Source organism: Eublepharis macularius, chromosome 4 (assembly GCF_028583425.1).
Source record: "Eublepharis macularius isolate TG4126 chromosome 4, MPM_Emac_v1.0, whole genome shotgun sequence".
Classification (NCBI taxonomy): Eukaryota; Metazoa; Chordata; class Lepidosauria; order Squamata; family Eublepharidae; genus Eublepharis; species Eublepharis macularius.
Genome location: NC_072793.1, coordinates 57463834 through 57479120, shown reverse-complemented (window position 1 = coordinate 57479120; position 15287 = coordinate 57463834). Strand labels below are relative to the sequence as shown.

General features: G+C 40.9%; 1 protein-coding gene across 1 annotated transcript in view; it reads right to left on the bottom strand.

Moving 5' to 3' along the window:
- Window positions 1-15287, bottom strand: part of DOCK2 (dedicator of cytokinesis 2) — a 470704-nt gene that overhangs the window by 317323 nt on the left and 138094 nt on the right. Inside the window, exon 27 of the mRNA XM_054976977.1 lies at window positions 7604-7699. Coding sequence (XP_054832952.1) covers window positions 7604-7699 — 96 coding nt within the window. The remainder of the gene's footprint in view (window positions 1-7603; window positions 7700-15287) is intronic.

Sequence of the window (15287 nt, the reverse complement as noted above, 5' to 3'; positions counted from 1 at the left end):
TTTCTTTTAATCATATTTCCTTTCTGTTTTCTTGAGTACATGAACAAGCAGCAACCCCCCCCCAACCCTCCTAAAATGTCTCTTTCTGTCAACCGAAAGTCTTGCTTGCAAATCATAGCATTACTAATGCCAAGGAAAAACAGCACACATAGATATCAACTCAGTAACTGGCACAAATTCAACAGGACAACTCAACCATCTACAAAAGCAAGATTTTAATACCATACTTGATGATAGCAGTAAGCACTGGAAAATAAACTGGCCCTCCCAAAGTCTTAGCATTTAAAAAAATAAAAATTCAGATAACGGTCATTAGAGAGGGGTGAGCCTTGTGCTTGGGTTGGAGGAAGGGAAGGGCAAGTGCCTCTTGTCAGATCTTAAGTGAGGTTCCTGGGCCACTGTCAATGGCTCCATTCTACCTTTTGGTTGCTCATGGTGTAATGCTGGAACATGGGGCCAGGAGGCTTCCCTGTGGCTGATGCCAGTCCTTTAAAGGGGGATAGGTATGGGTGCTGTGACAAATACCAGCATTTTGATCACGTGTATTGCAATGTATTGCCACCTTGTCTTATATTCCATTTTGGAAATTTAAGCCACAAACAAGCGACTAGGCACATCCCTGACAAAGTATCCAAAAGTACCCTACAAGTGATTTCATTTGATCAAGGTATGCTTAAATTTTCTGTGTCTGCAATTAATTTCTTTCTTAATCCACTAACTTTAAGTCTCCGTGAGTTACACTCACAGATTCTTAACTCTGATTACTTTTTAAAATCTGATAAGCAGTGGGGGTATATTTTCCCCTAGATACTCTGCAAATTACTAGGTATCTTATGGCATTTCAATGCACAAAATAAGAAGAATCCTACTGCTCAGCAGAGCTTATCTGTCAGCATTTAGGGCACAATTACCATTAGAATAAAGCAACTAAAATTAACACAATGGGGTTCCTTATTAATATCCTTGCTTCTCAGATACTTTCAGTTCCATTATAATTTCCCCATATCAAAACAATTTATTTTTGAAAGTGCCACTGAACCTGCAGATTTCATGGATTTGTTCTTTCCCATTCAGCCTCAGTAAATTCTAGAACTTCAGATCACACGTGGGTAACATAAATATGATCAAGCCTGTTTATTGATATGATTATTAACCCTGCAAACAGAACAGTATTGTCTAGATGAGCATAAGATCTATGAGAACTACTTGACTGCACAACTGCCACTCAAACTAAAGTTAAATAACCCTAGTGCTTTTACCAAGCTAAAAAGTTTCTTTTTAAATTAACAGTCCAGTATTACAGGATAAAAAAAATGTATGCATTTATCCATAGAGGAACGATATAAGGAAGATTAATGGAATGGAGAAAAAAGGGTAGATTTGTCTAAAAGGTCACCCACAGTTGCTCTGTTAATGTGATGGTACTTTACTCGTACTAAGATTTTATTTATTTATATATATATTGTTTTATTTTATTTAAAACCTTTGGCTTTCTACCCAAAACAGGCGATGAACATTAAACCATTAACAAACAATTGAAAACAACAATTTAAAACAATTTAAATTTAAAACATTTAAAATAATATTAAAGCAATCCAATACATACAGCTACAAAACACACCATAAAGAACAGGGAAGAGGGCTAATAACAGTTATTAAGGGTATGCAAGACAAAACAAAAAAGTCTTCACCTGCTGGCAGAAGACATCAATAGATGCAGAGACACAAATCTCTCTGAGGACCAACATCTTCTCCTATGACTGCGAAGGTCCTTTAGCAGGTTGCCACCCATGTACCCTCAGGTAGTGGGGGCACCCAAAGTAGCCCCTCCGAAGATGACCGGAGTCAACAGGAAGGTTCATATAGGAAAAGGCAGTCCTTAAGATATGCTGGACTCAAGCCATATAGGGCTTTAAAGGTCAATACCAGCACTTTGAATTGGGTCCAGAAACAAATTGGAAGCCAGTGCAGATGGAACAAGACTGGGTGATATAGTCCCTACAACCCACTGCAGTCATCAATCTGTACCAACTGAAACTTCCAAACAGTCTTCAAAGGAAGCCCTATACAGAGCACAATGCAGTAATCTAATCTAGATGTTACTAGGACATCTACTACAGTGGCAAGATCTTTCCTGCCTAGGAAGGGCTGCAGCTGGCTCACCAACCAAAGTTGAATGTCGCTGCCACTTGTTCAACCCACAAGAGGCCCGGATCCAGAAGCACCTCCAAGCTATGAACATGCTTTTTTAGGGGATATCCAACCCCATCTAGAACAGTTAGTAACCTATTTCCAGGGTCAGAACTTCCCTCTATCAGTGGCTCCTCCATATTGCCATGATTAAGTTTCAGTTTATTTGCTCTCATCCATCACAAAATTGCCTCTAAGCACCTGCTGACTGTTTCCACAGCCTACCTGGCATCCGCTTGTAGTGCAAGACAGAACTTAATATCATCTGCATGTTGGTGGCAATTCACCCAAATTTCCAGATGACCTCTCACAGTGGCTTTACATAGATGTGGAGAAGCATGAGGGACAGGATGGACCTTGAGACATCCCTAGACCAGAAGCCAAAGCAGAGCATCTGTCTCCAGCACCATACTCTGAAACCTACCCTCAAGATAGGACAGGAACTACTGCAAAATGTACTTCGCTTGTCTCCCCAATGGGGACCCAAAGCAGCTTACAATATCATCCCCCTCCTCTATTTTATCCTAACAATCACCCTGAGAGATAGGTTAGGCTGAGAGAGAGTGATTGGCCTAAGGTCAAATAGCAAGCTTCCATAGTAGAGGGATTCTGCCCTTGGACTCCCAGATCCTCATTTGAACCTTAAGTAAACAGCACAGCAAATCATGACTACAAACAAATGGCACACTTAAGCCAAGAATATCTAGTCCAGAAAAACAGAACATTAGAGCAAGTTCATCGGTAACAAATCATTTCAGGCAGCAGCCACATTACAGAACATGGCACAAAAAATTGATATAAATGCAGGCACTTCATCAAAAGTCAGCAAGACCTAAAAAGTGCTTGGCAACCTCCAGGTGGCATCTAGAATTCTCCTGGAATTACAACTAATATCCATACTACACAGATCAATTCCCCGGGTGGGGGGGATGGTAGCTTTGGAGGGTGGCCTCTATCGCATCACATCCCTGCTGAGCTCCCAAACGTCATCTTCTTCAGGCACCAGCCTCAGATCTCCAAAAATTTCCCAAGCTGGAATTGGCAACTCTACCTAACAATGATCCTATAAAAAAGGAAATTTTATAGCAGAGACAGCTACTTCTTTCATCGCTTTGTAGAAAATCATCATTATAATTATCCTGAGGCAGCATCTCCCATCACCTTCTTCTTTAGAGTACAATTCTGCCAATAAGCAGAAGACTCCGAAGCACAGCCCTTAGGGCAGAAACTCTGAAACTCCCTCTTGCCCATACCTCAATGGTTCCGTCATTTCTTAAAACAAAAATAACAATAACAATTGTGCTTATATACTACTATTCTAGACAAATTAGTGCCCCACTCAGAGCGGTGAACAAAGTCAGTGTTATTATTATCCATACAATATAACGGGGGGCGGGACTAGGGCCGAGAGGAGTGGCTTACCCAAGGCCACTGACCAAGCTCATGGCAATAGTGGGATGAGAACCAGCAGGGCACTATGCTACAGCATAGGACACATCAACTCCCAAGACCACAGACTATAAATTACTGCAGAAACTCACTTGTGAGCAAACTGAGGGCTTCGTAGAATTGTTGAACACAGCCTTGAAAACAAGTTCCCAAAAGTTTCTAACAAATAAAAATTCTGCTAGACAGTGCGAGCATATCTATAGCAAACCAAAAGCCTGGGAGGAAAAAAAACTAACGTGCTTTCTTTAAGTTCTCCTGTTTGGTTACCTGGAGGCCACAGACTACAAAATCCAGTAGCAGTTTTACAAGTCTCATTTAAGGTGTTTTTCACATGGGGATGGGGATGAGATTTTGTAGTTTCCCCATTGCTGGTGCAGCTGCATATGGCAACCTTGCACATGGCAGGTTTCCCTGCAGTTCCCTTGCCCTAATTCCTGATAAGTGGCCACTCCCCTTCCCCTGAGCCACCATAGCTTTTGCAATTTGTTTTAAATTGCACTAGAATTGTACCAAAATGAGTTTCCCTTGTGAAGATATGCCTTTTTCCTTGTATTTCCACAAGGGAGGGGGATAGAGATTTCTTTAAAAAGAAAGAAAGCTGGGAATTCAGAAAACCTGTTGTATATATCAGTAGAACGGTATATCAATATAATGATATTCTACTGGCAATTTAAAACATTAAAAGCTCGCATGGGTGAGGAAATTGATGCATGGGAACAGATTCAGGAGAAACGGCTGACATGAGGTCCAGAAAATCTGAACTTACCCACCCACACAGCATCCATTCACGTTTTACTATGATCTTTCCCAAATCTTCAGAGTTGAGTATGTTTGAGAAAGAGTGAAGAAAAGCCAAAGAAACCCTTCAAGGCGCATGAATGTACTACAATGCTGTGAGAAAGCAGGGAAAAAACTCCACAAAACTATTGAACTCATGGCAGATAACCCATGTGGAAGACTAAGAACTGGAAGCAATTTGGATAACTTCTCAGGGCTCCTTCCTACATGTCAGCCTAGATAACACATTTGTTTCACATCTTTGCTAAACCAGCTTTCAGAGGTAGTGTTAAAAATTTGTTAGGGCAGTATTGTGATGTTTTTAATGGGATTTTTAAAACAACACATTGATGGGATTGTGTTTCGGAGATTTGATAGCCACCTAAAAAGCTTAAGAAGTGTATAGACATTTATGGTATGCAACTATCCAATGGATGATTTCCATTCAATAATCCTTTTCCCAGAAATGCTCACAGTTGATGTTAATAATATATGTTATGCACTGCTTGAAAACTCACACAAACACACAATGAAAAGCAGGCATTAACTCAGTTGGAATCAAGCTGACATCATTATGATGCCACCAAACAAAAGTAAGAGTCTGGTAGCCATGGACACAATAAATAGCCTGAAATAACATATGGAGTATGTAAAGGGAATTAGAAACAAATCTGAACACAAACAGCTCTTAAATGTGACAAACAATGTTCCAAGGATCAACACACTGTTTGCAGCACAGCAGTTTGGGAGTGTTTACATTTGCAATCAAACTGGCAGCCTGATACCACACTGTCCTTTAAATTACCAAGCAAATCACTTTCTGTACATGGTGTTCTGAGAGCAGACTACCCAGCCGGTGTGTATCAGGATAAGCAGAAAAAACACAGCATTTTTGAAAATTTAACGCTTAGACCGGTTACTTGTTTTTGCTGTTGAAAATTGCCCTATCTTCAATAATTGAGTTGTTTATCCCTCTCTAAAACACATTGATATAGAAGTGAAAAATGCTATTTGCATTTCAAATATATTCTTCAATGTTTGTTGAAGTAGCAGAATAAGTATACCTAACAAATCCATTTGTGGACCTTTTGTAGCTACTTTCCTAAGCTTTATACTCTCACCCTTCTTGTAAAACTAAAACTTATTTCTATTTTGAAGGGATTAATTGTGATCTTACAATGTTAGATTAACATAGTACTGTATATGTATATAGATATATAGTCTTTACAGTACTAAATAAATACAATATTAAATATATTCTGAAGAAAGATTAGCATTCAAATTTTTAAAGTAGAATAAATTTACAACAAACCAGGGCTTTTTTCTGGGAAAAGAGGTGGTGGAACTCAGTGGGTTGCCCTCGGAGAAAATGGTCACATGGCTGGTGGCCCCGCCCCCTGATCTCCGGACAGAGGGGCGTTGAGATCGCCCTCCATGCTGCTTGGTGGTGCGGAGAGCAATCTAAACTCCCCTCTGTCTGGAGATCAGGGGGCAGGGCCAGCAGCCATGTGATCATTTTCAAGAGGTTCCGAAACTCCGTTCCACCGCGTTCCTGCTGAAAAAAAGCCCTGCAACTAACCAAATTCAGTGACAGAGAGGAAAGCAGACACTCTGTTCAAAGATTCTTGGCAAAAAAAGTGCACAAATACTTGCTTAAATCCAGCAAGGCACAAGTGGAAACACAGACTTACAATGCAATCCTAAACAGAGTTACTCTAGTCTGAAATCAATGGGTTTAGACTGGAGTAAATCTATTTAAGATTGCAATATTTAGGATTGTACATGAGAGCTGCTGGAATAAAATCTTGTTAATCTTTAAGGTGCTACACAATATGGCAATAGGGCAACACGTGGCACTTTCTAGTGCCCAGAAGTTGTTTGTACAAGATCTTGCGCAAGAGGAAACACAAGAGGGGATAAGTTTGACTTAGTCCAAGCAGCTACTGTGATATTTTTCTTGTTTATGCAGTTGCACAAGAGCTCTAGCACAACTGGAAATTTTGTGCTGGATTCAACCCAGTAACTAGAATGAAATGGAAATCTTGTGCATATCAGACTGGGAATAAAAGCCTGTATACATGATCTATCCTAGGCATTTCTCCCCCTCTAGTGTAAGTTGTTCATTTGTATTTCCCTGCGAAGGGGCAAAAGATTTTTTGCAGGTACAGATATATAGCAGAATGTGTGGTAGATCATGTGGAAACCTAGGTACCTCAGAAACTGATGGGATTTTTTTCTGATTAAACATGCATCTTTTTGCCATCTGCAGGGAAGCTGATTGAAACTGTCCAAGGATTGGGTCACCTAACAGACACCAACCTTGGAACCAGACCCCATCACAAACCAAGATGCCAATTCTATCCCTTCACTCAGGCTGCAAAACCCAATAACATCAGCTGTACCATTTTGGGTTCATGCTACAATGTAGTTTGTGTGTGAGAGAGAGAGACAGAGAGAGAGAGAGAACAATGCTCTCTAAATACGAGAACGAGACAGTCCCAAATAAATAGACACAAATCTAACATTAAAAGTTGCAATATTCAGAAACCCACAGAAGAAAATTTCACACTTACAGGACAAGTTCCTGCAAAAGGTCTTCAAAGGGAGAATCCAATATGAAAGTACTGAATTATGGTCAAAATTGCAATGAATTTTAACTCTTCCAGGGCTGAACAAGGACTTGGAATTTTTTAGACAATATTGGACTTAAATAAATGCCTTCCCCAAATCTGGAATTCGCCACCCATTAGCAAACAGTGAATGGTCTCTGTTCTTTTCTTGACTAGGCTTCAGTTTTACATTTCATCTCGTACTTCCTGCATTTCATGGCCTCTGGACCCTGTTGTTATTTCATATTGCCTAGTGAAGGTCTGCCTAGTGAAGAGCTACTGCATCACATCTGTAAGAGATGAGCTCTTGTACATGAGAACTGCTGGAATAAAATCTTGTTAGTCTTTAAGGTGCTACACAATATGGCAATAGGCATTATCAAGCCAAATGAACAGAACCTTATATTTCTCTCTCCTTACACCTACTTGCTGTCAGATTATGGGCTCGGGTCTGGATGTAGCAGCCTTTTACATTCCAGAATGGTTTCTGCCTGCTTGCTTTACATTTTAGTATTTGTAGTCAAGTTGTATCCCTAGTCCTATTAATAATAAACACATTTACAAAACTAATTACTCACAATTAAGGGGTCATCTCTTCCCATTCTAATTACAGTCTTGTTAATGGTGCGTAGCAACTGGACCATTATTTCTTGAATGTGCTGATAAGTTGACTCCTGAAAAACAAATACAATTATTTGTAAGATAACAAAAATGATATTCTACAAAGAAATTTCATAGGGAAGCTTGATCATTAATACCAGACAGTTAATCACTACTATCATTGTTAATAATGCAAATTGGTCCTTGAAGTAGCTGAAAACAGTAGCTGAAGACCCTCCCCCCCTTTTCCTGGTTTTTAGTTCATTGTTGTACATAAGCCTCCATGGACCCAGTGATTATGCAGGACTGTGAAATCTGCTGTCTGTCTTGAATTTTGCTGCCAGTTTTAATTGTTTTAGCTGTACTTTTATTTATTGTATATTGTATTGTATTTTAATCAGGTTGCGAGCTGCTCTGAGTGCATTGCAGGGAGAGCGGACTATAAATCCAATAAATAAATAAATAAAATTTGATCCTGCCTAAATTTCCATGGTTCGGGGGGGGGGGGGTGTTACATTCACTAATCCCTTCAAGCATTCCTGGGGATCCCCCATCCTCAAAGAGCAACTTTTCAGGGAGCATTTTGGACTGTTGCAGGAGAAGGGAAACTGGTAAACTGACCCTTCTTCCTTGCACCTGCAGAAATCGAAGTTGGATCCAATCCAGGATTTACCCTTGACTGAGTATAGAAAGAAGATTCAGCCTACCTACTCTCCTTACATGCCCTCACCATTTGAGGCTAGAGAGGTGGCAACCTGAGAAGGGGCCATCTCAATCGTGGCGCCAAAATTATGTAACTGCCTCTCCACGGATAGATGTCTATCCCCTTTTAACACTGTCTTCCACCAGCAGGTGAATATTTAACTTGTTCCATGTGGACCCTCCTTCCTATCTATGTGTTTAACTATACGTGTGCTTTGTTGAATAGTTGTTTTTAATTTTTTTACTATGTATTTTAAAACTCGTTTTAATGTTTTTGGGTTTTAGTAGCCTTGGGGACCCTAGGTTGGGTGAAAAAGAAGCAAAGACATGTTTTAAACAATAATGCATTCTTGACCACTCATGATCAAATGAATCTGCTTATACTCAATCAGACCATTGCCCTATCATAACCATTATTTTCTACTCTGACAGGCAAGCAACTCACAGGGTCACCAGGAGATATCTTTCATGTCATCTGCAATCTTGTCCTTTTAACTGGATGCTAGGATTGTAGCTGGGACCTTCTGCATGCAAAAAAATTCTCTACCACTGAACCATGGCCCCTTCTCTCAGGAATATCCCTGCCAATACCATCTCTCGTGGTAACCTAACCAAATAATTAATTAGGTAGAATGGCTCATCTCTTGCTCATGTACACCTTCTGCCTGGTCTAGATTGTTCTTTTTCCCCAAAGCAACACAACCCCATAAGGGGCGTCAAACAATCACAGTAGTTTGCAGATACCCCACAAGACATCAAGCGCGCGCGTGGTCAACTCACTTCAGACTTAGCATGACACTATCAATTAACAACCTCCAAAATGTCCTATCATTAACAGCCTTGCTCAGTTCTTGCACACTGAAGGCTGTGGCTTCCTTTATTGAGTCAAACCATCTCATGTTGTGCCTTCATCTTTTCCTACTGCCTTCAGCTTTTCTTAGCATTGTTGTCTTTTCCAGTGAGTCTTGTCTTCTCATGATGTGACCAGAGTATGATAGCCTCAGTTTCATAATTTTAGCTTCTAAGGAGAATTCAGACTTGATTCGATCAAGAAACCATTTCTTTATATTTTTGTCCACCCATGGTATCTGTAAAATTCTCCTCCAACACCACATTTTGAATGAATCAATTTTCTTCGTGTCATTCTTCACTGTCCAACTTTCACATCTATACATAGTAATGAAGAATACCATGGTATGAATTAACTTGATCTTGGCTCCCAGTGACTCTTCTTTATCCTTAAGGACCTTTTCTAGTTCCTTCATGGCTGCCCTTCCACATCCCACGTACTTATTTCTTGGTTGCAGTCTCTCTAAGGTCAAGAGGCCTTGGATCTCCCAGAAAAACCTGCCTTCTAGAACCTAAGTAAAAGGTATAATGTCACTCCTTCCCAATCTGACCCTTCCTATTCCTTCTGCCACTGACATGAGGTGATAGTATTGCTCTTAAGAATGTGACCTAATTTCTCCTGTTCTATTTTCCTTTTATAAACCTTCCTCTATGTCCTTCTTCCTATCCCTGCTTCTGTTCCTGGTGCACTTACGTTCAGCTTTGAATGTATATATGATGCACTAAATACCATGCCAGTTTTGAGCTCCTGCTGATTTACTGTTTGCTGATGGAAGTGATCTCAGTCAGGAGTCGGATTAGTGCTGGAGGTATAACCTTCAACAGTTATGATGAGACATCATTGTTAGACCATGATTGGGATAGCTGCTTTTCTTGTATATTTTTAATTACTTCTTTTAGAGCCCACCTTTCCAACTTAAACCAGATTACACAGTTATAAAAAATGCAAGCAAATAGCATGAGACGTTCAATAAACAACGCAGTAGGACTATGTTGTAAAGGGTTCAAAAGGTGTATGCTAAATATGCGTGAAAAAAGAGTATGCTAAATTTACTATTTTATATCAAGTAGGCATCCAAGCTGGCCCAAGTCAGAGAGATGCTAAATATCATAATAGTAAGCTGAATCTGTGACCCTAAGGGATGAGATCTGTTTGGTAATAGGCAGTAAAGCACTTCAGTAATTGTAGGTGCTGATGCAATGGTGGCAAAGAAGAACGTGTTCTACATAAAGCATTATAAAATAATAAATGGTAACCTGCTTTTTCTTTAAATTTAAAATTTTCTAACACCAACCAGCTTAAACAAGGGATTAGACGTCTCAATTGGTATGCATCATAATATAAAGAAATATTTGGAATGCCTCACCCTCTTTCTCGAATAGGGTGACACCATAGACTTTTTAGAGTTAAAACATTTTAGAGTTAAAAATAAATTGATCTAATTTAATTGCCACTCCTTCAAAATCTTGTCCAAGAGATGGAGCACATAGAATAAAAAAGATAACTTTGGAAGAGCAGACATATTAATCATTGCCACTTGAGCAGCCACAGCCATTTTCTGCTTTACCATCTAATCAGGTCAATTTTTATCTGTCTCCACAATGTTTTATAGTTATATTGATATGGAGGGACGAGGAGAGGGGGAATTGACAGAGCCTTCCATTCTGTCTTTTTAAACTTCAAGTCCTGGCCAACATTGTGTCTCCTTTCATTTGAGCATCCTAGTGTAAGAAGTATCGTGTAGAGAGACCCTAAAAGTTCTGTATGGTTGGCAATTTTCTTGTCTTTCCTCCAGCTCCATGAGCTTGTGTAGAAGTCAGACTGAAACCAGCAACCATAGTTTGAAGGGAATCGGAATAAGAGACAGTCTGAACTTAACTGCTGTGGTCCAGGCCACAGCTGAAATTCACTTCATACCCACCTCAAGTCACAGGACCAATGAAGATATGTATCTAGGCACTCCAAAAAGGCCACACAAGAAGGTAGTTTGAATGCATTCAATAGAAGTATTAATAGCTTGAATTCAAACTGGAGCTCCTCCACATTATACTTGAGCTATAACTTTTGCTTGAAACACTTGTAAAACTGAGGGAATGTGACACCCATCAAGGGAAAAGAAGAACCTCTGAATAACAAGATTTATCCTTGAGCTAGACAAAGTTTGCTTGTAATGTGGGATCCAGGATAGAGAAGAGTGAAAATAGAAGCCCAAATAACTGAACGAATGAAGTTGTTCAAGTGGATGAGCATCAAACAGCTGTATCATGAGGCACACTGTTTTGGCCTTAGGGAAAAAATATCTTTGATTTTTGATAGTTCATATTTGAGGATTCAGATTTGCAATATTTGGCAAATATTTTTTAAGTGCAACCTGTGAAAGCAAGAATAAGACAACATGATCGGCATACAGAAGGACAGAAATTGGGTGATGGACCAACATAGGGGAGTGTAGATAGGTAGATGCAAACTTCTGAGGGAGGTTATATTTAAAAGGTGAAAATGTGGGGTGCAAGAACATAGCCCTAACTTACCTCTCTAGAGACTGTGACGGAATTAGTAGAAGATGCTTGGGTATTATAATGTACTTTCAATTAGGAAGACTTATACAGTTGTTTGATTAAGAATACTAGCCTCATGGATATGGTTGTAGGCATTTTCCATAGGCATTTGCTAGAGATTAAATCAAACACTGCCTGTAAGTCAATAAATGCTGGCATAAAGGCTTTTCTTTTTTATAGGATAAATGTTTCTTGGCCAAATTAGAAAAGACTAATGCATGCTGCAGTGTAGAACACTGTTTCCTGAAGACAGTCTGTTCTGAACCCCAAATTTGGGTTACTTACATCCAATTACGTAGTTTAAGTTGGAGATGGGGGGCACAAAACAGATAGGGGACTAACTGGCTGGTAGATAGGAGAGTTATTTCTTGCTCCTTTCTTAAAGATGGATATTACTATTGTTTGCTGCCAATGGTCAGTTATTATTATTCCTGATCTATGAACTGCTGTAAACAAGGCAGTTATTACAGACAACCACCAACCAACATCGACTTTTAAAAGGCTGGATGGCACCAAATCTGGTCCAGGTGCCTTACAAGATTTTAAAAGGATAACCAACAGTTTAACTTTGTCTCGTGATACTGGATCCCAAACATGCACATCCTCAGATTGCTCTCAAGCATCATCCATTAACACTGAATTGGGGTCATTAAATATATTTTCAAAATGATGTTCCCAGACCTGTGAATAGATTTCTAGGTTGGTCCTAGAAGTTGAACTCTTTAGGGAATCATGGTTGTTGTGGATTTTCCGGGCTGTATAGCCGTGGTCTTGGCATTGTAGTTCCTGACATTTCTCCAGCAGCTGTGGCTGGCATCTTCAGAGGAGTAGCACCAAAAGACAGGGATCTCTCAGTGTCACAGTGTGGAAAAGATGTTGGCAGGTCATTTATATCTATTCAGGAGGGTTGGGGTTGGGCTGAGTCATCCTGTAAGAGTTTCCCAGGGTGTGGAATGCTAATGGAGGGAGGCTTCACTGTATCCTGAGGAGGTTCTTTTGCATATGGATTGGTGCTTGATGTGCTAATCTTCTCTGCAGGGCTATTGTCGGGTATAGAGTGTTTTGTTAGCCTGGTATTTTCAGGACTGGAAACCATGCTCTATTCATTCTTAAAGTTTTAAATGGAGGGCAAACTATGTTTCATCACATCTCATAAAATTGTTGCCTATAAGTTGTCACCAATTACTGTAGAAGTCCTTGTGCTCTTCTGACTTAATTCGATTAATTTACAGCAGCTGCCATCAACCTTTAGATAATCTTGATTTCTCCCTATATCAATAATACACTGTTTTCACTAATCTATCTCATTCATATTCTACAGCTAAAAATATCAGACACTCATCTTATATGGTCTACCTGAAAATAAACATACTATACTATCAGCGTTTACACTTTCTTGAAGTTGTTAAACTTAGATGGCCTTGTACCTTATTTCACTAAGCATACATCTCCTCATCCTTTTTCTTTGATCAGCAATTACAGTGACTGATGCCACAGTGGGGTACCTCTCCTTCCAAAAGCAGCATCTGGTTGTTTGGAAGACTTCCCAATTCCTTTTGGCAGGTTTGGCATTTTCAGAAGGGCTGTCATATACAGCTGCTAGGTTTTGACAGGGTTTTCCTCAGAGGCTGTTCACTTCCTTTCCCTCTCTCTCCCTCTTTTTTTGCTTGATAACTCTAAGGAACAAGTCAGGGCTAAAGGTCTCACAAGAAATCTCTAATTAGATATTGTAGTCTTCCCCAAAGAACTGCTCGTAATAGATGCTGACTAATTAGGCGACAGTTTACATTTTGTCAAAAAGGGCCCAATTTGAAGAATTTACAACTCTGCTTTTTTATATAAAAAAAATGGAATTAGACCCTTAAAAGTTTTGAATAAGATAAACAGTGTTGGAATAGCCTAGAACTATTCTGAGTTTGGATGGAATCAAAGAGTAAGGACCAGAAAAGTTCTTCTATTTTATAAAATAACAGTATCTGGCTTTTTCATTCATAGAGCAACTGGGGAAATGGGTAGGCGGTATGCAATTCCGTAAGAAGAAGCAATAAATTGCTGAATTCCTTTAGGTACTTGCACAAAATATCTCAGTTCTGGCTAGAATCCTCTTTGAATAAGTTTTGGCTGTTTCTTTTTAGTTTCTTAAACTTTTCAGAGAGGCTGCATCAGTGTCCATGCTGCTGCTACCTGTTAGCACCAAGTGATGAATAACTCTCCATGAATTTATCAGTTAGAATCCGTTTGCCCAAGTGTTTTTAAAAACATAAAGTCTCAAGCCTTTTTTTAAAAACAGAGAATCAAAGGGAAATGCATGAGCAGTTTTTGTCCCAATTGCTTAAAAAGAGATGAGGAAGGGAACCTTCAAGATAGCTGGAACAATATTATTTATACTAGCAACAAAGCCCGTTTGGGGGGAAAATACAACGGGCTCTAGAAAGGGGAGGGCAGGCAGGCAGGCATTTGCTCCTCCTCAGTCACTGATTCCAGCTGGTTAAGGAAGGTGGGCATTTCCACCTGCTCCATGCGTGATACATGCCAGGTAAAGGGGGGCATTGCCTCCTATTCTGCGCCTGACTACGGCTGGGTGAAGGGGGGAAGGCATTGCTGCCTGCTCTGAGCCTGATCCCAGCTGGGTGAAGGGGGGTGGGCATTGCCACCTGCTCCCCATTGGGTGAAGGGAGGAACAGGCATTGCCTCCTGCTCCAAGCCTGATCCCAGCTGGGTGAAGGTGGGCAGCGGGCTTTACCTCACGCTCTGCTCCTGATCCCAGCTGGGTGAAGGGGGTGCGGGCATTGCCACCTGCTCTGCTCCTGATTCTGGAAGGTTGAGGGGGGACAGGCATTGCTGCATGCTTGGCTCCTGAATCTGGCAGGGTGAAGACTGGGTGGTCATTGCCACCTGCTCAGTGGTTTATTCCAGTAGGTTGAAGAGGGCTGGTATTGCCACCTGCTTCACTCCTAATACCAGCTGGGTTAAGGTGGGGGATGGGCATTGCCACTTGCTCCACTCCTAATACCAGCCGGGTTAAGGTGGGGGACGGGCATTGCCACCTTCTCTTTTCCTAATAAGAGCTGGGTTAAGGTGGGGGATGGGCATTGCCACCTGCTCTGCTCCTGATTCTGGAAGGTTGAGGGGGGACAGGCATTGCTGCATGCTTGGCTCCTGAATCTGGCAGGGTGAAGACTGGGTGGTCATTGCCACCTGCTCAGTGGTTTATTCCGGTAGGTTGAAGAGGGCTGGTATTGCCACCTGCTCCTGCTCCACTCCTAATACCAGCTCGGTTAAGGTGGGGGGTGGGCATTGCTACCTGCTCCGCTCCTTATACTGGCTAGGTTAAGGTGGGCGTGGGCATTGCCACCTGCTCCGCCACTAATACCAACTGGGTTAAGGTGGGGGGAGGGCATTGCCACCTGCTCCACTCCTAATACCAGCTGGGTTAAGGTGGGGGATGGGCATTGCCATCTGCTCAGCTCCTAATACCAGCTGAGTTAAGGAAGCAGGCAGGCATTGCCACTTGCTCCTCTCCTGATCCCAGCTGGCTGAAGGCAGGTGGGC